Source organism: Simochromis diagramma, unplaced genomic scaffold (assembly GCF_900408965.1).
Source record: "Simochromis diagramma unplaced genomic scaffold, fSimDia1.1 OVJJ01000321.1, whole genome shotgun sequence".
NCBI lineage: Eukaryota > Metazoa > Chordata > Actinopteri > Cichliformes > Cichlidae > Simochromis > Simochromis diagramma.
Window position 1 is genome coordinate 12,326,422 of NW_024386772.1, and position 26,717 is coordinate 12,353,138.

At 40.6% G+C, this 26,717-nt stretch overlaps 1 protein-coding gene and 1 long non-coding RNA gene across 3 annotated transcripts; one reads left to right on the forward strand and one right to left on the reverse strand.

Moving 5' to 3' along the window:
* Positions 1–41: 41 nt before the first annotated feature.
* On the reverse strand, positions 42–25,030 carry LOC120744942 (ubiquitin carboxyl-terminal hydrolase 22-like). 2 transcript variants are annotated; one of them, XM_040049536.1, is made up of 13 exons: positions 24,909–25,028; positions 12,782–12,914; positions 11,365–11,478; positions 11,166–11,267; positions 9,372–9,538; positions 7,688–7,847; positions 7,094–7,196; positions 5,829–5,987; positions 4,417–4,543; positions 3,237–3,328; positions 2,773–2,835; positions 2,222–2,371; positions 42–2,136 (listed from the first exon to the last, which is right to left on the reverse strand). In XM_040049536.1, exons 1-13 carry the CDS (start codon positions 25,026–25,028, stop codon positions 2,094–2,096), a joined length of 1,533 nt encoding a protein of 510 aa, XP_039905470.1. In that variant the 3' UTR covers positions 42–2,093. The 2 variants fall into 2 exon arrangements, with proteins under 2 accessions (XP_039905470.1, XP_039905478.1); XM_040049544.1 differs by having other exon boundaries at positions 2,094–2,136; positions 24,001–25,030.
* On the forward strand, positions 7,776–8,701 carry LOC120744975. Its single transcript, XR_005698511.1, has 2 exons — positions 7,776–7,875; positions 8,432–8,701. It is a non-coding gene; the product is annotated as an uncharacterized LOC120744975 (long non-coding RNA).
* Positions 25,031–26,717: the final 1,687 nt, after the last annotated feature.

Below are 26,717 nucleotides of genomic sequence, written 5' to 3' on the forward strand. Positions count from 1 at the left end.
TCTGTCCTTGTTCTTCTATAACAGTACATGCACGGCAGCGCTTCACTTCTGAAAATATATTTTAATGTGCAAACAAAAACAAAAAGAAAGAAATGAGACAGACAGCATATCCATATTCCAGTTTTGTTCTGAGTTTAATCACTGAAACGAATGAAGCTCTCCTCTTCCTTTTCGTTTCAGCTGTGTCCCTGAATGTCCTTTGGACGGTCTCAACTGCTCCACCACAGAACAAAACCACAGTGTGACCATTTCAGAAGTCTTCAATTTCACTCTTCAGAAATACTGAGGTTACGCAGGAGACCAAAGGATATGCATGTTGGTTTTCAATAGAGCAGCTAAACAAACAGGGGTTCCTTTTTTTCTTCTTTATGTGGCATTACTTTGTGATTGGTTAGGGCCCTGGTCCTCTTTTTTTTCCTTTTCTTTTTTTTTTTTTTTTGTAAATTACAAGTTTCAATCCGTCAATTTTTTTTAATACACACAATCAGTGACCACAAAACCCTGACACATATGTGTGTTATCTAAAGTCTGAGTTGACAAACAATTTAATAGAACACTAGGTTTGCAGAGGCAAGACATACTGTAAGCCAAACTGGTTTACACCATCCACAGTTGCCATGGAGAAGATTAATACTGATGGATGCAGAGCCAGACTGTGGTCGCACAGGGCCCATATATGTGCAATGTGTTTAATCCACTAGAAATCTCAAACAGCCTTCTCACCCAAAAGTACAGAAGAAACAAATCATGACGGGCAACAAGCCTCGAGCCATTACTAAGGGCAATTTTTCACATATAAGACCATGAGAGCCCAATCGCATGCAGTGCTGTTAACAGGGCTTCTTTTTTTCCTTTGCACAGAAACATTCAAGGTGTTCAACTCGAAGAGAACACATCAGCCTCACATATTACAGGACCTGATCTGTAGTTTTGTGTATTGAATCTTCTTGTCATACAGTACAAAAACCCAAAGCTCACATTCAACATACACACTTTCTAAACAGCAAAAGGTGAGCCAATTAGTCATCACCATCATTATACCAACAATTCCACAAGAATGAAAGTATAATACGTCAAAACAAAAAAAGAAATTTCCAGTACCAGGACAGCAAGAAACATATGAATGTACTGAAAATAACAATTAAAAAAATAAAAGACACTGAAAAGAAAACAAGTAAACAAAAATTCAACGAGTCGCTAAAAAAATAAGATATTCCCTGCCCTCAGCCAGACTTTAAAAAACAAAAATGAAACAATCAACACAGTAAATAATGAAACATGAGAACACACAGGTCCAAATCTGTTTAGTTTCCATGGCAGCGCTTCCCCAGCTACTGGCAAAGGCAGCGTCTCCAAGCTCTCCCATTATTTCTTTGCCCATAAAAAATAGATGTATACTAGATTCATACAGTATTTCATAACTAAATTCACAAATGATAAGAATCATAACCATAAGTTTAAAAATGTTCTTGCAAAGTTCATAATACGCTGATTTATATATTTAATTTTTTTTTCCTTTTTTTTTTTTTTGCATTCAGTCCTTTATGCATATGACAACATACTGCCCTCCATCATCACTAAGTTAAATGCTTGGTCAGCTGAAATGAGAGCACCATGGGAGAGAGATGGAGAGTGTGTGGGAAGTGGAGAGGGACAGAGGGTGTGGGGGTGGGGTCAGAATACTGTGAGAAAAAAAAATCCAGATATGCCCAATCGGCGTGACAGTCGGTCACGCTCAGACTCTGCCCCTGCAGCAGGAAGGGGAAGGGAGAGAGAGCGACGGGGTGTGGAGCCTCTTCCCTCTGCCCAAGCCTGGAACTGGCGGCGCCTGACCCTTCCTCCTCCTCCTCTTTATTCAGTTTTGTCAAGTAGATGCCAAGAAGTAGCTCAGTGCTTATTTTGTTTTCTTTTGAAAGTATGTGTAATTTTACACGTCTCTTTTTGTTTGTTTGTTTGTTTTCATCCTCAAGAACTGGAGGAGCAGACTGGTAGTCAGAAAGTTTCAGGTAGCTTTGTGTGTTTCATCCTGTCGCCAGTCACATGACTGTCTCATTTAAAAGCAAGTGGTTCTTCATGGTCATTGGTCACAAAGACTACTCATACTCAAGGAACTGTTTATGGTAGAATAAGAGATACCTAGAAAGAAAAGAGAAAACAAAACGAATTACAGTATCACACTGTATCAGACTGTGTAGCACTAATGTTGTGTTTTGACTTTTACCCTTCACTATCGAGTACATCCTTAATGCTAGCCTTGGTGATTATGGCATCATCACATTTGAACCACTGATCCTTGTGCTGGCGGATAAAGCTGGTGTAGTGGCCACTCTCTAATGTGCCTTGGTGGTTGACCACAGCAAACAAGGAATACCTAAAAAGAAAAAAAGAAAAGAAATGGAAAAACTGAGTTTTTAATGCAAGAATATCCCATCATCCCACCAGTAAATGAGCTCTTTCGGTTCAAAACCCAGTAACATTAAACTTTAAGGTCATTTTTCACACTGTAGAGATATTAAGGAAAAAACATTTTCACTAACGACACAGTATATTCCCAATAGATGTCCTGGAAAATTAAAGCAGTTGTAGCTGCAATGGATGAAGAAAACTAAGCAGCTTTTAATAGGCTTCAAATTGATTTAATTAGGGGAAGTCACAGCCGGATGGTTTGGGTCATTAGCATGTGCTACTGTGTAAGAGTCTTTGATGTCAGACAGCAACAAATGCTGATAATTTAGTGATATTTCGTGAATTTTGCTAATGCAAGGTACTCACTTATTGTCATTGTTTAATACATCAACCGACTGTTGATACTGCCCGTTCATTCTGCTCTCTTTACTGTAAAAGACAAAGAAGACAGTTAATGTTTGAGGCAAGTATAAACTTCCTCAAAAATCCACTAGGTGGCAGAATACTACAATCAATGAAAGCACGTTGGTTCTCTGCCTGTAACACTAATGATGTTTCAGTCTATGAGCGGAGCTGAATGGATGCAACATTCAGGGGTGGGGCAAGACTGCTGCTGCATGCTCTAGTGACATCAGTGTATATTACTAGGGAGCATTTACACAAAGCATGTCATGAAATGTAATAAATGAATTGGGGAAGGTGAAGGATATACGAGGAAAAGTATTTTTTCCCATTTGGATCTTAGCTGCCAAATATTTACTATAATATATATGAAAAGAAAAGCTGAGGGCCTCAGAAATGAAACATGTAGACTTCAGCGATCATCTAACCTGGACGCCATGAAGGGTGTCATGTCCAGCTCTAGGGGGAAGGAAACATACGTGGTGATCTTCCTCCGTAGTTTAGCAGAGTGCTCAAACCGCTGGAGAGGGCCAGAGAGGGTTGATGAGAAGGGAGACGGGAAAAGGAGAAGGGGCAAGAGAGAGAGGCGGGGGGTGGGGAAACCAATACTATATGTTTAGAATTAACAGGCATCATTTTTTACAAAAAAACAAAACAAAACAAAAAAACATGAGTGAAATGTATGTTTTCCACCCTGGCTGTCAAACATTTCCATATTTGTAATGAGATAACAAGTGAGGCTGATATCTATCTAAGACAACATTACTGCAGCCTACAAATACATTATAGGTCTCCAGTATTGCAATAAATAAAACATGAAGATAATGGAGCACCATATGAGTCATTAAAAATCATAAATGTCCTGGGACACTGCACAAAGGTGCAACACTGTAGGAGGCAACAACAGCTAAATTGAATTATGAACACACCTACGCACATGTACCAGCCAGCTAAGGCACTGCATAATGTGAACCTTGCTGACATCAGATGAAAGGCTGCATACACACAGAGCAAAATGAATCATATATTAATGCCACTGCAATATAGAACAAGTACAGATAATTGAACAGCAGAATGCATTGGCATGAAGGCGGAAAGGAGGGAAAGTTCACGTCAAGATCAAATGCATTTGTTTTCCTCTGGCCTGCAGTGCAGTCTCTAACTAAAGGAAACACAGAGCTAGTCAACCTTATAGCTTGGCATTAATGTTTACATCCTGTCACGAGCGAGGGCAGGTTCAAGATTCTCCTCCGTGCAGCAAAAAAGCTAAAAAAAAATGGGTAGCACGATGGAAAGAAAAGTAGTCCCTACATAAAACTGCTCAAATTGCTGCTCATGTTTTTAGGGGATGAGACCTTAGCATTATAAGGAAATACTTATTAGCTCAATTACATATAAAAGCATGCAGGAATCTCATCAACACATGCACACATTTGATTTTAAGGGTGAACTTTCCTTTTAAGTCACACAGCTCTTTTAACTATTTCGGAGTGGTGACAAAATTAGACGTACGAATGTTAGATCCTCAGATTAGCCTTAAATAATCAAACTGTCAGACAGTGACAGACAATGTAACGAGTGATAATTGGCAGCGCATGGGTGACTCACTTTGAGATGGAAACATGCTACGATGGGAAGCTTCTTCATTGTCAGCTGTTTGGTGGACTCCTGGTAACTATGGCAACCACCACATTTTATTTTGGCACTGCTTCCTAGATGCTCAGGTCGCGTAAACCTGCAGAGTGAAGAATGCAATAAAGAGAGAGGGGAGAGATGACGTGTTAAAACGTGCAGCCAGAAAATGGATATGGAACAGAGGCATGAAACGCGAGAAGCAGGAAGAAAGATTTCTGCGTGGAGTGTTTCTGGTTGTGTTAGATGTCCTCTGAATGTGGAGCGCACTAAGCTGTTCTCCGTATCAGTGGAAGAACATGAAGGTCTGTATAATATGCCTGCTTGCACGGTTTTGCTGCAGCACATACGCATGTCAGTTTGCCTAACGCAAAAGCCCATGTGGTGTCGTCAACGCCTTTATCACCATGGCAATAACATCAACCAGTTCTGTAGCTTTAAGAGACTTGCTGCAGCAACTAGAGATGTGTGAGAAGCTGCAGTAAAAAAAAAAAAAAAAGTCAGCAGGAGAGGAGGTGAGAAAAAGAGAGGGGGAGGATGAGACAAATGTGAGTGGTAGAGAGTGAGGGCAAACGGGAAAAGAATGAAATAAGATAAGGAGAAGAGGAAAACAAATTGAAAAAATGAAGAGGCAGTAGAGGAGATATGAGAGGTCACACTCCCTGGTCAACCTGGTGATGGGAGAAGATGAGATTCAAGGATAACACGGCTGTTGTGCCTGAATAGAAACTATATGTGACCCCCTGTACATGTGCAGGGGTGGGGTGAATGTCTGACTGCTCCTGAAAAGATGCAGGTGGACTGATAAAAGCTTATTTCCTTTTAAATCAGCGCAGATTAATATGCCTACTAGGAGCCCGATAAACATGTAGCATCCAACCTGAGAAGGGTTTTGGTTTGCTTTTGCTTTTTGTTTATGTATTTTACATCACACTCACTGACACATCCACAAGTATTTTTAAAATCAAGAAAAAAATGTTCTTCTTTGACTCACCAAAAGAGAAAAAATGCCCACAGAAACATTTATTAAAAAACAAAACACAAAACAAACAAACCTTCATTTACATAAAAATGTGAAAAAACACTTAAAATGCAAAATGCCTGCAAAATCAGCAGGTGACAGTATAATTCTAATTCCAGCACCATGCTGCCAGTTGGCCCTGCCGTTGCCACTATAATCCATAATATCAGTTTTCCATGTCTAGACATAAACAGGGAGTATCTGCACTTTATATGGAGTTTTCCAGCAGGCCTTTTTTTCAGTGGCTTTATGCAGTTTTTCAAAATGTTAAAGTGTTGCATTAAAAAAAACACAAAGCAAAAGAAAGCACTCCTGGGGAACGTGGACTGAACCTTATGTATGAATGATTGAATGAATGAATATATACCTGCGCAAGCAGTCTGTGAGCGTGGTGGATCCTGACAGGTGACTTTCGCCATTAACTGTGCTTCCATCCCCTCCAGGGCTGAGGGGCCAAAAAGGCGTGGAAGAGCCAGGAAGGTCCAGACTGATGTCCCAGAAAGGGTCTATCGTTGTGGAAACCCCACTACAGGGGAAAAAAGAAGAAGAAGAAGGGAGTTCAATTATAATGTTTAACTATTAGTGTGTGGCTTTGTGTAGTTTGGCGTCACTTGGCAGGATGATGACATAGATGGTAACAAGTAAGATTAAACTCCCACAGCCCCCTTGAGATTCTGATCATGTCTTTGTTTAAGGCTGATGGAAGACTGAATGTGTGCGTGTGAATAATATCCACACAGTTGTTCCGGGTTCATCTGCAATTCAATGATGTGTTACGTCAAAGAAAATGGCTTTGCGTAAAGAATTTGTATTATTACAGCCCAATAAGCGTGATGGACTGCAGCCCAGGCAAAACAGAGGACTCAAGTGCAAAATGTGTAGAGTATACATAAATATATATGCACAGGGGTGGGCTGCCAAACATTATCAATGTTGGTTAGATGAGTCATGGTTTTGCAATACCCAGAGCAACCAGTGGGTGGCTAGCAAGGCAAGCAGACATGCATTTATGGCAATAGGAGATCAGCTCTGCAGTAATTTGACACCAGTATGGCACTACTTTAGTTTGAAAGCCTTTGCTGATGCATTTTATTGCTTAAGAGCTTACCCATTATATTCAAAAAGTGATTTTAATGATTATGAAGGGGCGTGATTTACTGCCACGGTGATGCACTGTCATGAGCAGCTCTGCATCAGCAGTCTCTACTTTCACAGTGGAGGCAGGTAATGTCACAGTAAGCTGGGCTGGGCTTGCCTGCAAGTCTGGGTGAGGTGCTTTCCAGTTCAGTGCAGCGTGCTAGTGTTAATGTGACAGGACAGCTCTAGGGGGAAGCAGGCAATGCTTGGGTTGCGCTGCTGTCTAGACAACCTCCATTAAAGCAGCTCTGCAGGGACTGGGTCTTTGAATAAGAGCGCAAAAACCAATGGTTCCCCCACTACTAGAAGATGACAGGAATATGTGGAGGATGCATGAATGAGTAAATGTTGGAGGGAAAAAAAGACAGAAGGCGTGATGCTGCTTCAACATGAATGCTTAGTGAACATTTCGAGTGGGATTGTCTTTCAGCAGTCCCTTTCCATTGCATCATGATGGGGGTTTTATCTGACCCCCCCACACACACACACACTTACTGGCAAACTTGACAGGTAACATCTGATTGCAGGCCCCCGGTGAAGATTTGGTCAATGATGCAGTTACAGTGGTTTGGATTGTTGGCTTTCTTGCCATTGTCGTCTGTTGACCAGAGAGAGGAGACAATATGAACACACATGACTGCACACTGCCCACCTCTTTAGCACATTTAAAAGCTTCACAGTGCCTCGCTCCCACTTCACAGCTCTTTATTCTCTCTAGCCAATCAGGGTAAGCCTTTCCGTTGTGGCTATGACTGAGTCAACCTGTCATTGCACTGCAGCAGGGCCTATTGACATTCCTTACACTACTTGCTTGCTGTCCCGTTGGTACATTGTAAGTCTCCTTCAGTATGTTTCCAGTGAAGTAAGGCACTGTTGTCTGTCGGTAGATTTTAGGTATAATTCGATATGCCAGATCAGAGACAGTAGGTGGCTCTGTCTCCTAACACTCCCCTCAATGTCAGCCGACGCTGTTTTTACCTGCGTTTACTCATTTAAGTCGAACTGGAATTTCAAACTAAAGTATTTATGGGCCACAAACTCAATAAATAAATAAACCCATTAAACTAATTGTGTTTAAGGACGACTTACTGATAGTGTCTCCTTTGCAGTGCCTATGCAGTACATCCAATGCTGCAATGAGGAACTCATGGGCATCTTGCTGCTCGTAGCCTGCGAGGTGGCGTGCATGAGTCCACACCAGGTGCAGCAGCCGGAATGGAATGTGGGGCGAACGGTGGCCCGAGTAGAACTGGGAGAAGGGATGAAAGATGGGACAGGTGGGTGAGGGTGAAGAAGAAAGGTGGTTAGCCTATTTTTCCAGGTGTTACTAGGTGTGTTATTTTATCCACTTCATTCCAGTCTCTTTTGGCTCTTTTGTAAGCACTTCATTCAACAGGTCTTGCCAGATATAAATGAATTCTAACAAAAGTTACAAAACAGAACCAGCTCTGATGACAGCAAATCCACAGAGAGGGAAAGTGTAAGACACAACAGAGGCAAGTCAAAGCGGATGGGTGGGGGAAAAACAGGGAGAATGTGCAGCAAAAATATCCATCTGTTATGTGCTGGAGATCTCTGGCTTGCTGTTGAAATTGGACTGAGAATTCAGGGCAGGTCAGGATGGACAAGCAAGTGACAAGACAAGTACCGGCAGGGTGCAAAAACAGAGCAACGAAGTTCCAACAAGAGCTCATTAATGTCAGAGGATCTCACATCTCGACGTGCGGATAATGCGCGCACGTCGCTTTATACTCCTCAGTTTTCTCTGAAGTCTGATTGAGCGGTGAAAGAAAAAAAAAATGCTGAGCTGACGTCTCTTTTTGAATCTTACAGACTCTTCTCCTTTTCGGCAGTCTGAAGGTGGCTGACAAACGAATTACGCGACAGCACGAAGACAAGAATAGGGGAGAGGAAGAGGAGAGAGTCGCTGATCAAAGCAGGCCACACCTCCCCTTTTCAATCCAAAAAAGCTGCCTGAGATCACGCAGGTGCCTACAGAGCCACAAGATGACTTTTGATGAAGATACAGAGGGGAGCTGGATGTAACCTATGAAACAAGGCTTAGGCACCACAAAAAAAAAAAAAAAAAAAAAAAAAAAAGACTGCTCACGTGCCTGGGACTGTTTAAATGTAAAATCCTGAATTTTATGCCTCAAAGACACTTCATGTTGAATACAACTGAACAGTTCAGCTAACTGAGACAGGACAGACATGTCTGTGTGTGTTGCGGAGGTGGGGGGCTGATGATTCAACTCGTTATATATTATAACACCACTTGCCAACTGTGTGCCCATATACACTGCAAATGAGAGGATGTAAGAAGGAAGTGAGACAGTGTGGGAGCAGAGCAGGCAGTCATTACGTAAGACTCTGGGTTGTTGAGTTTATTAGATGTAAAATGCCTATTTTCTGTTGCATGAAGAAAAAACAGTTAAGACTTTTTAAGGGCTACGTAATTTAAATCTGGCTGAGCAGATTCAATAAAGGTGTATAATTACTGCATTGTATGTTGCACTCTACATTCCTTTCAGGCAGCATTTCTTCCCTTGTCTCTGCCTCCCTCTTTGGACTTGACAAAAGAGCACAAGAGTGACTCAGCCTTTTATGGCAGAGAAAACATTCTGTATTGCATGGTTGTTAAAAATCTCTAAAATTATAGCTGTGTACACCAAAAAAAAGATGATAAAAAAACTAAACATTCACAAACCCATTTTCTTTGTGCTATTTACCAAACCTATCTAACAAGTTTGCACATGTCGACTGTGCGTCGTACCTCCTGAAAGAGCTGCGACATCTCACACACCAGACAGGAGTTTGATTGCATCTCGCACTTGTGTCTGTCGGAGAGAAAGAAGTCTCGTAGCAGTGGTGTGTGTGTCAGAGCCTGAACGATGCAGTTCATGAAGCACGTGTTGCCCAGATTTATTAGCCCTCGTAAACCTGCGGAACAAAAAGGGAATAAAAGAAGAGGGAGAACATCATGGCTTTGAAGGTTAAACACGGCAGTGACTCCAATTCGCACTGGTGACGATGAAGAGATTTTTAAATCATATCTATCTTTGGACTACAGTGAACTTCCTTGTTCAAAAAGTAATTCAGTACATAAACTATTTACAAGTCTTTTGCTTTTTTTCAATGCTCTCTCATTTTAAAGTCTAAGCTTTCGCTCAACTTAGCCCGACAGTTATCCCAAACCCAATTCAGCAATGTTTTAGCCGTTAGCTTTGGGTTATCATCATGCTAAAAGGTGTATTACTTACTATTCATCACTCACTGAGTTGCATTGGGTTTCCCTGGGCCTGTTATTAAGAACTAATTCCATAGTATCATACTGCTACTACCATGCTCTACCATGGAGGTGTGACCAGAAGATGAGCAGTGCTTCATGTTCACTAAGAGCTCTTTCCAGAAAGTAAAATATTTATCTCAGAGTCCTTTAAATGGCATTTGGTAAACTCTGTGAGCTGTCATGTGTTTTTTACTGTGAGCGATATATCCCTACAAAGGACTTCTGAAGATGACACACATCAAAATTCTATGCTACTGGGAATACGCGTTGCTTTTATGCCTTTAACCTGAGCTGTGGCTCGACAGAATTTTAATCACAGAGCTCTGAAGAGTTAATTGGATGTCACGCTTTTGTACTGGCATGTAGTGTAAATTGTGAAACAAATGCACCTTGTAAGAATATAGAGTCAAGTAAAAGGTTTGAACACTTCTTTTACATTTAATAAATTGAGTTAAATTTGGTTTTTAACACTAGATTGATATATAAAAGGCTGGTTCATGTATTTAAACATAATGAAGTTATGCATAAAAGCCACCAATGCTTTGTGATCCATTTTTGTTTGGCTGAAAAGTTAATATGGTGTTGGGTCAGGTATGCCAGCAACACTGTGTGCAACTTGGATGTGTTCCCAAAGCTTTGAATGAATTCATTTAGAGTGAGAAATGATGGCCAGAAGAACAGGTGAGACACAGCTAGATCTTGGGTCTAATCCAACTGACCAAGGTTTGGTTCTTGATAAGAGTGCTCAGTGAGCGCCTAAACAATTTAGACTGGTCATGGTGGGCACACACACATAAAGACACCAGTTCCACTGCCCAGTCAGGTTGACCAAGCAAATTGTTTGAAGGTATAAAGAGAGTGAAGGCTGGTGGGAGACGGGGCGGGAAAAAGGGTAAATTACTACATGTACAAAATTAGAGACACAATGGAAACAACAGGAGGGGTAAAAGCATGGCAAGAGATAACTCCAAAAAAGGAACAAAGAGAAAACAAGTTCTGGGTAGAGATAGACACACATTCTGATGTAGTGTGCATATATCTGAGAGGGAACACTGTGTCCTGCCTCTCCCAGTCCACTGCCTGCGGGGCTGCCCAGTCTGGTTGACCTTGAGTATTACACCTAAATGCATGAGTGACTCCAAGCACACTTGCGTCCACACACACGTACACAAACACACAAAGAGCCATGGAGAAAACCCACAGCAATCACAACTGCGATGAGAAGAAAAGCTGTGCAGATTAAGACGTGCAGAATAAACAGTGCAATCGATTGCCCACCTATGGTGCAGTTTGTAGTGATTTTCCTCCGCTTTGGATTGTGTCGTAATAACTCTAGCTCCCTCTTGGTCGGCTCCCACGTCGTGTACTTCTCCCCTATGCCTGTGGACAAATGTGACGGCGCAGAGATTACCAGGCTGCTTTAGTTTAAAAAAGAGAAAAGAAAGAAAACTGTATTAATGAAAACAGAATGGTATACCTTGCAATTTCCATGCTTTCCTCTGTTCCTCTTTGGCAATCTGCTCCATGTCTTTGTCATAAATGTAGTCTTGACACACAAAACAATATATTCCACCATATAATAGGTCTATTGCTGTAGGTAGGAAGGAAGGAGGGGGAAAGAGAGTGAGTATTAGATTGCAATCAAATTATAAGTGTATTTTTTTTGTACAGTAATAGATATTTTGGGGGGGGGGGGGGGGGGTTAAAATGATTATTTTGCTGTCTAAAACCACTGATAAAACCAAGTGTTACCATCTTATTGCTTCCACTAGAAAAATGACAGATGTGAGGCAGGCAGTGATGGAAAAGGTGTATTTGTCTACCACCCCCACTTGTGCTTCCCATTAACACAACCCAACTTCTTCCATTTTCAAACTCCACAGCAACAATATTTCAGCTCTGTTGCTGTGACAACCTATTTTTAGATTAACCGGACATCTTTCTGTTTTTGGCGCTACTCACAATAAGAAGGTGAGCTAATGCATCATGTAGAAAAACCAACCGGTGTATATGTGCTGCTCAGTGTTTTGCAAGGGCGTGAAATAAGAAAAGACAGTAAAATATATATAGAAATAGAATGCTCCACTGCATACAACAGCACCCAGTTAATAAAGAAAAATTGGAATAATACAAGTGGCAGAGAGAGGAGGAAGACAAGGACCTGCATAAGGCATGAGAAGCATTTCAGCACTCGTGCTGAAATGAGTAAAGCATAAGAGCAAAACAATAAGAGGATGAAGAGGTGGGGAAATGAGGTTGATAGAAAAATAAGCAGACAAAGAAGGCATGAGCAAAGTCCTGTGAGTGAGCCTGCTAAGAACAGGAAGTGAAAATGATGGGTACAGAGCACTGAGAAGGGAGCTTGACATCTAGCAGTGGAGCAGACAAGGGAGTTTGGATTAATTTGATTAGAGGTAGAGAGGAACAGAGTGCCAGTGTCAGGGAGGCACCTGTGGAAAGCTCAACGCTAATTAAGACCGTATCCCCGCGCACAGGACGGAGTGTGTGTGTCTGTGTGTGTGTGACCAAACTGCTGAAATGGATTAAATCAATTAAAGCCATTAAGATGTGTACAAAACTGTTCTATTGTCTCTGTTGTTTCCACATTTAATTGTGCTCATCAGGGTGATGTCAAAATCTTGCTCTTTAATACCTTTGTCTTATTTAGCATAATTGGTATGTAATGTTGAAGCTACTCTTTTTGGTAGCACGAGATTAGCAAAAGTCTACCATCCCCTTGCTGAAGAAGACTGCCAGTTTAAATGTGACTGGGACTAGGCACTCCCACAGGAACTGTAATGCAATGCAGTCAGCATCTATTTTGCCATTGGTCGTGAGAATAATTTAAATATAACCAACTAGGGTCTTAGAGTGCGTGAGAGTGAGCAACTTACCTAGATTGTGTCTCTTGTTTTTTGCGTGTTCGTGGATGTGTTTCTTTGTAAAACAGCCAAAAAAGACGCAGTAGAGACAAGAGTGGAGTCGGTTCAGGTGGGCGCCACACATGTGACAGATACACGACTTGGCCTGGGGAGAAGGACCCAAGGGATTACGGGGGTTGGGAGAGAACAGGGGACAAAGGGAATTAAGATCAAGGCAGGAAAGGACAAGTCCATAATTTTGAGAAAATCCTCTGCAGCAGGACAGAGCTTCGAGGCCTAGTAAAAGTATAAAGAGCAGAAAAATAAAGTTCTATCTTCAAGTGTCAGACAAACAATTCTGAGGACACAAAGCTTGAATGAACCTGACAGGAGGACAGACTAAAGACTGCTGGGCCTGCTGACAAATCAAACGCAGCGACAAATTAATTTCACAGTGAATCTTTCTCTATTAAACATGTGCAAGCCATAAAGGGTGTTGATGCTTGACAGGCACACCAGAGGATGCAAACAATGTGCGGGTAACTCACTAACAGCAATAGGTGTGTTGCCAGTGATTTCATTCATAACATGCAACATGCAAAAAACTCTTCATTAAAGGAATCAATGTAGAATAATAAGCAGCAACTATAAAGCTAAAATGCTAAAGAGCATGAGTGACACAGAGGATAAAGGACCTGTTCTATGAACACAATGTGTAGAACTATAGTCCTGAATAATGTGATCAGCAATAGAGTAGGACAGAACTGCTTGACATGCAGGTCAAGCATTTAAAAAGGGTGAAAGGTCAACATGAAACTACTATAAATAAATATATAAATGCAGTATTATTGATCTAATTAAAATCAGAGCTTTGTCTGATTTTTTGTTTGTTTGTTTAGGAATCTAAAGGACACTACAGGAGAAAGTTGTCAGCATGCCTGTTTGAAAGGGAGAAATTGAATAAGGAAAGGGAGGAGAAAGAAAGCAATCTAATCAAAGCCTTTCAGGGTGCAGACCTGATGCAATGAGTCACCCACTTAGAGGGGAGATAGCACAAAAAAGAGCTGTGAAGTAGGTGAAGATACCGAAAATAAAAGGAAAAAGTACTGACCAGACAGCTTTCGGTTTTACACTTTTAGGCACAGTGTGTGAAACTAACCTCACCCTCTACTTTATAACTAATGCTACTGCATATAAACTCAGCGGTCCCGCGTTATGTTGTCTGCCTATTGTTAACTTTGAACTGGGATTCAAAAGCGTAACCTGAGACACTTTGAAAAACATAAACCATCATTGTTCCATAGAAATAAAAAAAGAATTTAAAAAGAGGTCCAGTCAGTTTTGCCTCCTTCTTCCTGGACAAACCACATATTAGAACAGTGAACAATGAAATGGTATTATTACACAATTATCAAAGATACCACTAATAATGCAATCCCTAAAATAACTAACTACAATTGTAAATATGTTCTGTAGTGAAACTTTGTTCCCATGACAAAGAACTGGGCAAAGAAGTGGGACGTTGAATTGGGCTCCTACGGGCACATTAGTTTCAGGTCTGTGTACAGGTTTTGTGTTTCAGGAAACTAACATTATAGCTGCAAGTAACAACGCCGTTCAGCAAGGCACAGTTGCTAAAATCTCATCTCGCTGCTTGGTATGGCTATGCATTTTGTTTCCAGTGGCCCCTAAAGGTGAAATGCAACATTTTTATGCTTCCTTAAAAATTAACTTTCTGTCATGTGATATTTGGACAGAAAGTATATTTAGACCTCACTTCCTGAGACAAATAAAAAAAATCCTTACAACCCCTGCAAATGGTGATTTGGCAATATGGTGAAAACACCTCAAGCTGAATTAGCCACAAGCCCACAAATTCAGGAAGTCCCTTTCAAAAGCCAAACGCCCCTAGAGACAGTCTGCTCTATTTACATTATATATTTCCTTTAGGCATTATTATTAGATGCAGCATACATTTTCAGTACAATAAACTTTCCTTTTTGCTTATTGTTAGCTTATAGTTAATGGTAGATCAGGTGCCTCTGAACCAGTAGTTATGCTGCTACAGTCTCAGATAAAGCATCTTCTCTAGCACATCCAAAGGTTTTTCAGTGGGGCTGAGGTCTGTATTCTAATGGCTAACCCATGTGTCAAAATGACTCATGCTATGTGGACCCCTCTTTCACAGGCTGAGCCCGATGAATCTTAGCATTGTCATCACAAAATAAGCTTAGGGAAGAAAAAAATTTAAATGATGGAAAAACCTGGTTATTCAATATATTCAGGTAGTCAGCTGACCTATTTTCTTGTTGAACCTAGCCCTCCATTCTAATGAAAGGCTCTTTCTTACTTTAAAGTATACCTGGGAAAAAAATAATCCTGATGATACAATGATTGTTTATTCACTGTAGCATTATCAAATGTGTAACGTGTCTTTTTTTTTTTTTTTTGTTTAAATGGCAAATGAATTACCTGAGTCACTTTCTTCTCCTTCTCCAACACTGATTAGTTACCTTCTATTCACCTTAATCTGGCTTAATAAATACCACCATGACTAGTTATAAAGTAGTGATGGATTGGTCAATTTAAAGGAAAAAAAAAAAAATCAGTTTGGGCTACATACACAATAATTTATATAAAAAATATTGATATTGGGTGGCAGTGTAATGATTCTCCCACCTATAGCACATATCCAGATTTAATACTTGATACCCTCTATTTCTATCATTTCTCTTGTCAGCTACTTGCAACAGAATTTTAACAACAGAAGTTAACACAACTATTTCATATGTTAACAATAACAGAAATGCCGCTGTTAACTGTACTTGAGGCATTATGTTTTTTTAGAAGGAAAAAAAACATTTGGACTGAGACCTGAATCCCCGCAGAGATGATTTATCAGTGGGAGTGGGCAGAAATGGTCACAAATTGTGTAGGAGCCAGTGGTTGCAGGATAAAAATACCATTCCTGTGCAAAATTCTACTGTCAGAAGAGAAAAGAATTCAAAATTCACTTATCTGATTTGCAACAAAATATGCTAGTCAGGATGTGATCAATGCGGACAGTACCATGCAATGACACCGAGGTAGCCAGCAGAACTCCCAGTGCGGTCTATGTTTTGGATAAGCATTAGTAGGCATGGGCTAGATTGTGATGACATTGCAGTGGAGGGGATATTCAGGGTTGCAGGCACTAAGCTCTGATTTGATTCAAATTGGTCTGTGAGGCAGCCAGCTTTGAATGGGCAGAAGGGGCAGCACCAAAGAAAAGCTCTATGAGCTTGGTGAGTGAATAAGGAAATGAACTAATTACGTCACTTAAGACTAACATCTACAACAAACTCTAAATCTTTAAGGTTGCGTGTAAAACATATAAAAGGTAAAATGGGAGACAGTAGTGGTAGAACAGATAGAGTGAAGAAGCAGTTCTGTTTTTAGAGTATAAATTAAGCTCTAAATACACCAGTAAGAAAAGCTACTCACTGTACTTAATATTAATAACATGTTTTTAACTGCCTGTCCAAACCCATCCCACCAGCAGTGATGTTAATCCCCATTTCTCCACTGCACCATAGCACCAAAAACAAGAAACCCTGCTAATGCCACGCCTTACCCTACTCCTCACCCTCCCCTACCTCAATACATCTGTATTGGGCAGAAAATCTATCCCTGTTCTCTGCCTCTTACAATAGTTCACAGGCTGTCTACTCCTCAGTGTCAGCAGTCCTGCATCTCTGTCTGCGCCTGGAGCTTTTAATGTTCTATTAGATCAGCTATTGATCAGCCGCTGGCTCAGATGACTGGAACAAGTGTCGGGCAGGTAGCAAGCTCACGTTCGTGCTGCGCTAGGCTGCATCTCCCACCTGGGATGCACGCTCTTTGAGGGCGGTTAGGCTGTGCTCTGAGTGAAGGGAAATGATGCGCAAAGTTGCTGATTCATAGAAGAGCAGATTTAGAAAACCACCGATTTAAACGACTATACCTCCAATCTATTATTAGCATGGGCAAAAGAGGGCATAATGCTTTGTGGAGTCCACCGATGCTGTGTGGGGCTGCTAGCAAAAAATGACTATGATTGAATAAATATGAATCCTCCAGTGCTCTAGATCTAACTTCACAAAAGTGCCATCAATACGTCACACTTACTCCAAGCATTAAGGGTAATGCATTCAGTTATTCAAACGTAGCCAGTAATGTGATGAGCTGTAACTGAGGAGGAGAGAGAATGATGACAACAATTATGATGTGGACAAAGGTCTGGCTCAACGGAGAACCTTCTTGCTGCTGTAAAGAGAGGAGCAAGGAGGGGAGGGGCAACAAAGTCAATACAGACTAGAGAGCAAAGCTATATGAGAACAGTGACTCACCATGCTGCCTAGCACTCATAAGCCCATGCATGCTTTTCAACACACACACATACATTAACCGTAACTGACATTAACAGTGCATACTATAAATACGCCTGAAAACACACACAGCAAACACAGACATTGTTAGACATTTGCTGTGGTACTTGGACACAAGTGTGCACATATACCGAGTCTTCTTTGACTCCATATTTAACAGGAGCAAGACAACAAGAGACTATGGAAGGAAACTGATGGTGATGCTCCAGAACCGCACTGCTTCTGACTGACCTCATGGGGCTGTTGCCTGACACTGTCTTGGCAGAATGATGCTGTAACCCCCCACCCCCACTATTTTCACATAACAATGCCTGGCCCACAACATGCACTTTCAGTAAGCTGCCCTAGAGATACACAACATGAATCTGTACGGTTTCACGTCAGCTCATTGCATGGTCTGTTGAAAGTGATATGAATGCTGTGTAGTCTTGGCTTGAGAATGTATTCCCACCTCATACATATGAATTTTAACTTGTAGGAGACATAAGGGATTGTTAAGAGTGTGTAGTTTAGCCTCATACTGTCACATATAGTGGTATAACGACACAAAGCTAAACCCTAAGCCCCTAGTGTGCAGAGTCTACTTTTCCCAGGAAAACGAAAAAGACAGACACACTAACACAGACACACACACACATCTGAATAAACAGTGTATGAAGGAGAACTCCATACTGGGGATTTGTGCAGATTTTGTAGGCCTGCTGAACACGTGACAATCTACATAATGAATATGTGAAAGTAATTAAGATCACTGAATAAGGGAGTGACAGTCTGCATTCTCTATTCTTTTACTCTTTTATTTAAGACATTAAGTGATGTGGGAGAAAACAGGAAGCAGAATGCAGCAATGAAAGATGAAATATGGTATTTAATTAGTAATACTGTATTTAGAGATCGTCTTCTGGAATATGCATATACTTGGAAACCAGCCATACTCCCTTTAAAGGTCATTGTGAATCAATGCAAAAAGCTCCATCACACAAGAGCACAAAGCCAACTTTAATTCAATTCACCTCTTAAAAACAATAATAATTTATGAACAAGTTTGTTAAGCTGCAGAGATGTTTAACTGTCCAAGCTAACAAATTGCTATATGGTTATTGCAGCTATCAGATGCCCACAGCCTGCTCTACCAAAATAAGACAACTATTTATTTAATCAGAAATTGAAGAGCAGCTTGTTTTGAATGGCACCCTTGGACTAATCATCAAATTGCGGGTTTTTCCCTTCTGCACCAATATGCCATAACCGTCACTTGCGAGGAAATCTATAAGCACCACTGAACAGAGCCACAATGGAGCTATTGCAATATAGCTTCCTTAAAAGTGATATTACAGAGCAGACCCAAGTAATTGTCATCCAAGTGTCTGATGCTATTGTCTTTCTCACAAGGAGAGAGAATGTTTTGTAGACATAATGGCAATCCCAAGAAAAGCTGTCACTTCAGTGAAAGGTTTTAACTATAGGGAATGACCAAGTGTCTACAAAAAAGAGATTGATTGCCTCTTGGTTCTGGTCAGCCGCTGGAGAGTGACTGACAGCTCATTAGCCAGATGGTGGTACTAAGGGAGGGCTGGACAGCAGCCTCATTGGCTGGCTCATGCCACGAACAGCATGCTTTGTGGCAGTGATGCCTTTCCAAAGCCTGCTGGACAGTCAAATGAGAAGTGTAGTTGAAGGGAGGGCAATGAAAAGAAACAGTCTGTGGGAGAGGAAGAGGGAATCAGTCAAAGGGGAATGAGACCAATGAAATTGCAAACTCATGCTCTTTTTCCACTTACACAGACTCCCATATCTGAATATTCGGGTGTAAGGATCAATGAGGCCATTGCAAAAGATAATACCACAACACAAAAGCTTTTGTTTTGTAAACACCTATTTTTTTGTTTGTTTGTTTTTTAATGTTCCTCTCCATTGTTTATCTAAGAGCAAACTTTCATGCAAAATCCTACCCATATGCTTAACCAACACTTTACATATGTGGCTATTATTTGTAAATTTTGTACCTACTTACTTAAAATTGCTTCCAAGTGGAAGATTGTTAACATTTGTCCTTTGGTATGTCTTACCAGAAATGAAAAAAAAACCCAGAATAGTATAAAATGCACCTAGGGGTACAGTACAAAGAAGTTCACAGAGTATGTTACAGTTCCCTCAGGACACAGAGTATTTATGAGGCAAGACTTTCTATGACTAAAAAACTGGGAGGCAAACAGCATGTGAAAGGGGCACCACAAGGTGACACACCAGGTCCATGATTACTCTGGGAGGGGTTTACAGACCATTTGTTTAGTCTGACTCACTGAGCCATAGCCATGGTGCTTGACAGACCGAAACCCACATAAGAAGAAACCAAGGAGTGACAGAGAGCATACAGACATGGAAAAAACAGGCCTGGACAGGGGCCCAGGAACCAAAATCTGACATCACCAAAGCCACAGAGTGTTGCCTGCAAGCCAATCGGATGAGAGGAAAAAAATAAATAAATAACTAACCGAAAAATAGACCATTTGATTATGCATTTCCCAGGATCCACAAAATCAAATTAATTCAGATAAAGATATAATTCGAAAAATAATAATTCAACCCATGTTTTATTTAATTCCAATAAATACTCAACATAAGCCTTGAGTAACCCAACCATTTCTTTGTTCCATTTCCAAGTAGCCAGATTTTCTTCTAATTTTTAAAGTAGTTTTGAAAAACAGTTCTTCCCCAGGTTTTTCAGTCCTTATAACTGACCAGACCAAGAAATGTGATATATTTTTTTGTGCGTTTGATTGTTAAACCACTTCATAATGACCTATGTATCAATCAAGTATAAAAAGGCACCCGACTCAAGGGATAAATCAAGGGATAAATCAGTGCTCTAACTACACATAACAATACAACCCTTTAAATTGTGTAAAATAGCATTTTTACACCAACAAGATGATTCCCAAAAGAAAACTATTAGCCAGAAGATTTGGCATATATTGTCATGGTGTGCAATGTGTCCTTAAAAATTTAAGACGTGACAACTGAAGCTTGAAAAACCGAAGTGACAGACTTAAAAACTATCCAGGGAAGATGGAGAGTATTAAAAGCCATGCCCTTAACAAACAGGGGGGAGGGGGGGGGGGGGGGGGGTAAACAAAAACAGCTATTTTTGTTTAAAAAAAAAAAATAGCTGCACCTAAAGAAATGAGGAGTAGCTGAAGATTTCTGTACAGTACTGCACACCAATAAAGTTAAATAAAATATGAATAATCAAAAGAGTATTTGAAACAAACTTAATAGGCTAGACTTTAGAAGAACCATGGCTGAGCAAGGTTTACAAATAAAATAAAGTCAAGGTAAAGCAGGCAGCAGCGGCGTGGGCGCAGAAGAGGAAAAAAGCGTGATAAGAAGAGACTGTAGGAATAGATCCTGGCGCTAGAAACGTATGCTGATGAGTCAAGGAGCAGGCCTGTGATGCGATGGAGGCAGATCTGACAAAGAGATCTCCTCATAGCACAGAAATCAGGCGCTCTCTGGGATGGGCCGTGCCTCGGTGATTTTGTGCATGTGTGCATGCCAACTGAAAGAAGAGGAGGGAGAGACGGGCGTCGTAATTGTGTCAAGCCTTGAAAATATATCCGTTTTCTGAAATTTCCAGCAGCATCTAGCAAATGATTTATTTCTCATCTTCTCTCATCAAAAGCAGAAAAGCACAAAGGGGGGTTTGCACTTATGGGAAAGGTAGAGGAAGGCTGGGGGGCAGGGGGTGTGGTTTCTCAGATCATATATGATTTATCAAAACTAGAAAATACAAGTTCACTACTGTCAGCTCTCTAATCATTACTCTTTAATCTAAGTAACAGCACAATCTTCAAAGTAGTTATGGCTGCAAAAATTCTGCCAACCCCACCCCACTCTGCTTTCATCCTACCCAGTTTCCACTCAACCTAGGGTAATATCTCTTGTTTAACTGTATTGCACAGACCCTCACTGTGGAGTAGTCCAGTAAACGAAATAAGAGTTCATCGTCCTGGATTAAGCAATGTCAAGATAAATAAGTATGAATCAAGGTTCAAGGTTCAAGGTATAGGAATAGAGGCATTACCACTCACAACCATGGCCATTCACAAACTATAAATTTTGAATACAACTGAAACAGATTAGCCTCAATCAAATGACACAAAAGCTGCTCTGACACCCTTCTGTCAAAGTCCACTTAAATGGAAATCTGGCAATTAAGAGAAATAAAATGTCAGGAAACAGCACAGAAAAGGTCCCACACGACATACCCATTTTAATCACACACAGAATTTAAAGCACACTAGCTTAGCATATCAAAAACAGAAGGGATTTGAAAGACAGAAGGGAAAGCAAACCAAAGCAATGGTCTTTCCTTTCCAATCCTGTGGCTACCCAGTATGGCTAAAGAAGATCTTTCCACTAACCAGCATCTAGGTTCTTGTTCAAGGCTAAATACAATGAACCACAGACTTATTCATCTGGAATAAATCCACCCCGAAGACAAACAACACTGCATACTTGTTTATTCTTGCCATTTCATTTCACAGGGCATCTTCAAAACGCCCCTTTATTTGTATTTAATTGTTTTCTCAATGGACCGTTTGTGTCCCAATTACGAAATGATTTAGAGGCCATTTGTGATTGTGCAGAGAAGACGGTTGCTACATTTTTAGAACAAAATGACACCAGGCTTCAGGCGTGAGAGAGTCTACAAAAAATAACAACATTAAACGTGGAGTTTATGGTTAATATTTCAACTGTGTGTCAGTAGCAGATTGCAGAGCATTACACAGCAGATAAGAGTACTTGTCATTCCAGATGAATGGGGAATTTGCTCTAGAACCATAATGCAAAAAATAAATAATCCTAAGGTCCTCAAAATGAAACACACAGGATCCCAGGCCACACTGGGTCACCACATCTCTCCTGCAGTGTCCTATTCCTGATGTTCAATCTACCGGGTTTTACCAGTGAAGGGTTGTACATTCAGAACAGGCGACAGCGTAAATGCATCACCTGGGAATTGATATTGGCTTAAGGTAGGAAGAGTGACAGCTTACAGGAAGGCTGCTGGGGACAGTCCCTTCTAAAAGAAGATGGGAAAAATGCAATACAAGATTACAAGATTATAAGGCACTTCTAAAACCAAAACCACACTCTCATCTTTCTAGAAGGTGCCTCTTAATTTACAGGGCTTCCCACCAGTGTAAGATGAATATGCAAAAGGAACTGCACAGATAAGCTTTTATCTAGTGAATGAATATGACATTCACAACATCCTTCAGTGTCATCTAATCAAACCATTTGATGCAATAAGTATTCAACATAAAGTCATACTGGTATCTAATGATCTTAAGAACAAACACAAAGTGGTCTCTCCTTATGAAGACATTACTTTTGTACCAATGAACCAGCACAGTAGTGCTCTGCATGTTACATTCATTAGAAGCTAAACAGGCTCAGTGACAAGTTGTAAGGCACAAATATATCAACTAAGTAAAATGCAGAAACCGTAACTTCTCTTTTCTACCTGCTTTCAGCCGTATGTAAACATACTATTTCAATATAATAAATAGTCATATGCTCGATGACAGAAACATAACAAGGTATAGCAAAGAGAAACATAGAAAAAGCCTGCATGACTCTAAGGCTACAGGCATATTGTGATAATTTGACATGATAGAGAATCTAGAGGGAATACATTATAATGAAAAACTGAACTGATAAAGCACATGGAAATGTGGAGCACAGAGCATGAATTAAAATGCAATCCAGTCTGGAACTGAAAATGTTAAACTGTACAGAAACCTGCTTGTCACTACTTTCAATGCAAAACAGTCATCTATCCTTGAGCACTTAACATCTAGCAGGATTGGGCCTGGATGACTGTTATTTATGCAGCATACTACCAAGCACAGATGGTGCAGGATTGATGGAAAAAAAATAGGAAAAGAAACATCACTATACCTCTGATAAACTGCTGTTGTGTTTGTCTCAACATTGCAGACACATGGAAAGATTTATTAGACGTACTTTTTATGTGAAAAGCGGAGCTTGCTGCTGATTCAGAGACTCTGGAAGATATTATCTTGCAAAAAAAGATGGTTGTGTGGAGCTGACAGGAATGTTGCTGAGACAGAGAGCGCTGCAAAACAGATACGGAAAGATTCCTCCCAAACGTATAGGACAAACCAGATTAGCCACCACTAAACACAACAACAGGAGTTTAGCCATAACTCTGTACATCACTGAGAAGTGAGCAACACCTATGACAAGTCATACTTTTATGACGGACTTGAGCTGCTGTTGAGCGCTTTCTTGTCTGTATTGTGCCAAAGAAACCAAACAGGTTTTTAAAATAAATTGTAGCAGTGCCCCCCATTATACCGTCATGTATACATTTTCAGATGCTCTCTCACAGTTTTGCTTTATAATTCTGTCATCTTGGGTGGGTGAAAAAAGAATTAAGACAGACAGGGTGAGCGCTGTGCTCAAGTTAAAGCATGCCATTCCAACACTGTATAAGCAAAAAAGGGTCACTGGCCATTTAGCACTATTTGCTCTAACATACCCGCAATGTAACTGAGCCATGCTTTTGGCTGTTCTACTCATGGTCCACCCTCCCCAACAGGCAATATTTCTGGCTGTAACAGTGCATCACAAACGATAAAAGGATGGGGCCGATGCCTCCTGCTACACTGGTTTACATCCAATATTCTGTCCACTAAATGAAGAGGCACTGAAGCGGGTGGGTGAGCGGGAGGAAAGCAAAGCCAGCTCTTATTCATCTGAACTACCTGCATTATGTCAGTGAAGATGAGGAGAGGGGGGAAAGCATCAACTCACCAGCTCTGCCATTCCTGCATCACTGTGAAGTACCTATTTTATCACAACGGCATAAATATGCATTACAACATGCAGGTGAAGCATAGATGGTTTATAAGCAAGCAACAATCAAACTGTTGCTAATGCAAGGTGAAAACAAAGCCAAGCTAGACAATGTGAAAACAGTGGCTCAAAAAAACAAGAGGAAAGAAAAAGAAGAAAGAAAAGGAGTGAAAGGGTGGGAATATAACAGAAACTGCAGCACGGTCCAGTGATGACATCAGTGTAGAGAGATACTCGTAGCTGTGTAGGCCAAGCAGGTGTGGGATGAGCCCAAAAAGAAACTGGGAATAAAGCAATCAGCGGAAGCCCCTGAAAGCGACATGGCCAGGTAGAGAAGAGAGCAAAAGGAAAAAAAAGAAACACGCACACAAAAAACAATGACCTAGGAAGCCCAAGAGAAACCCGCTAATAACGTGAGGACTCTGTGTGTTCGTGCGAAGACACAATAGGTCCCAATTGGTGTGGTTACTGTTAACCCGTGGACACAACTCCAAAAAAAGGAAAGGAAAAAAAATCCAAGTTTAGACATCCAGCAAAACGCTCAGCTAATAGCAGATCTTCTCGAATTATCAGTGTTTCACTTATTAAAGACAATTTCAGTGTTTTAGTTAATTCTGCTAAGGATCCTACAGTATCCGCAGTTCACCAGGCAGAGTCCTGCTAGCTAACTTACCGGTGGCTAACCATAGTACTGGCAACATTTGCTGCTGCAAGAGTACTTTCATTAAGATTTTGTGATTGTGCTTCGTGTGGGACACCATTTGCACTCCAGTTCTTTGTCTGTCTGTGCCACATTAAAAATCATTTCACTTCTGTTTGTGAGGCTAGCGTTGCAGTTCCTGTGTTTTTTGTTTTTTTGTTTTTACCTTGCGTCTCCTGGTCTCAGCAGTACCACTCCAAACAAAGCATTGGTATATGACTCGAAGATTTTGTTTCCAATTATCCACCTTATAACCGTTCACATGGGAGCACCCGGCCGGACTCATGACAGACAAAACATTCAGTATGGGTTTTTAGGTGACAATGAAAAGTCTCCTGGATTATTCACTTAGCTAGGCTAGCTAGCACGAACTGTCTGTCCAGAAATGGTTTCCGTTTGGAAATGGGACAATCGATGTAGTATCCAAAATGCTCCTCGGGCATCTGACAAACACAGTCTTTGATTAACTAGGTCTAAATCTTTTCATGTAGTCATCAAACAGAATTATCACTTCACTAAAATTCTGTTCCCCTTGCTGTTTTGACAGTTGGCTTTTCGTTTAGCTCCACTTCCACTCTCACGATTAGTTAGCTTTCTTTCTCTAGTTAGCCTGCTAACACTCAACTACAGCTTCACAATGCCCGCCCAGCCTGCGCTATGATTTGCCACAAAAAATTACGTCACTACGTTCGTGTTGGAACTCGAATGGTGTGCTTGTTTTACAACCTAGAGTGTCCCGTAACCATTGAATTCGTCGATGACACAGGCTCGAGACAAACGCCTCCTGTCCCGGATAACGTGGAGTATATAACTGAACCAAATTTTACAAGAACGTTATTCTGAATGGTTCACGCTACATCATGAGTGGAAGGGTTTGTTGCTTCTGAAATAAGCAATATTAAAAAAGAAAAACCTATTTGTTGCTGTCCTGTATCATGTCCGCCTCGGTTAGAGGATGTTCTATTGAAGCGATGCCTCTTTCTTACATAGCCACTATTTATTCATGTAAAAGTTTCAGTTTATGATTGCAGTGCAGTTGAGTGTGTGATATAATAGCAATAGTGTAAACTGGATTTTTGTTTATTTGAACATGTGCAAAAATCTCCAGCACATATTTGAAGGTACAGTCCTATTAAACGTGTAACCCCTTTAAATTAAACAATTGAAGCCTACCACCTAGTGGATAAATTGTGCATGGGCATAAAGGATGCAAGGAAATTTGAAAACGTTTACGCCGAGATGACTGACATGAAAGTAAGACAGTTAGGGAATAATTACCCCTGGCTGAGGGCTCAAAAATGCAATGCTAATCTTTAAATATAACTATATGGTACACTGTATGTCAGCATTTAAAGCCTTGACAAACTCCATATGGAAGACCTAAGACTTTTTATAAGCTTTGTATGGAAGCCAGCCAACAGGATCCAGTGGTCTTGTTGCCAGCATCCTGGTCACCCACGATCACCAAAGGTAACAGAGGACCTTCTTAAGCGTTGGTAATACCTAATATTCACAACATTAGGCAGGTGGCTTAGTGGATAGTGACGTATAATGTTCTCATACTCGTGCTGTATTTAGGAAAGGTGGTGGAGAAAGTTGCAAATGAATGTATCTGCACCTGAGATGACGGCAACCAAGATCAAGCAGCTGGTCTCAGTACAGCCCTACTCTATCACACGAATTACTACCATTATACATTATGAACCCAAGGCTGAGTTCTGACAGTCTGGGTCTGGGTTTCATGATTTATTTTTGTGATTTAGTTTTTAAGATTTATGAGAGAGTTGAAGAAAAGAACATAAACTATTTTTGTTTGTTTGTTTTGATTAATAAATTGTTACTTTCTTACATTTTTCACTTGGGGGCAGTGTTAGCCAATTTTGCACAACGAAGCCCACAATCTAATCTATGAATTCATTCCCACATTTAATATCTCTTCTTTTCAATACAGCCATTTTGTTCTTTGTTTTTTGTT

Bases quoted from the DNA above. Each gene is read 5' to 3' on its own strand.
- LOC120744942 (XM_040049536.1), bottom strand. From the start codon at position 25,028: ATGAGTCCGGCCGGGTGCTCCCATGTGAACGGTTATAAGGTGGATAAT. The intron at 11,479-12,781 runs GTAAGTTGCTCA...TCCTACCTACAG, and splicing joins AAACAAGAGACACAATCTAG to CAATAGACCTATTATATGGT. The intron at 7,197-7,687 runs GTAAGTCGTCCT...TCTGGTCAACAG, and splicing joins CTGCAAAGGAGACACTATCA to ACGACAATGGCAAGAAAGCC.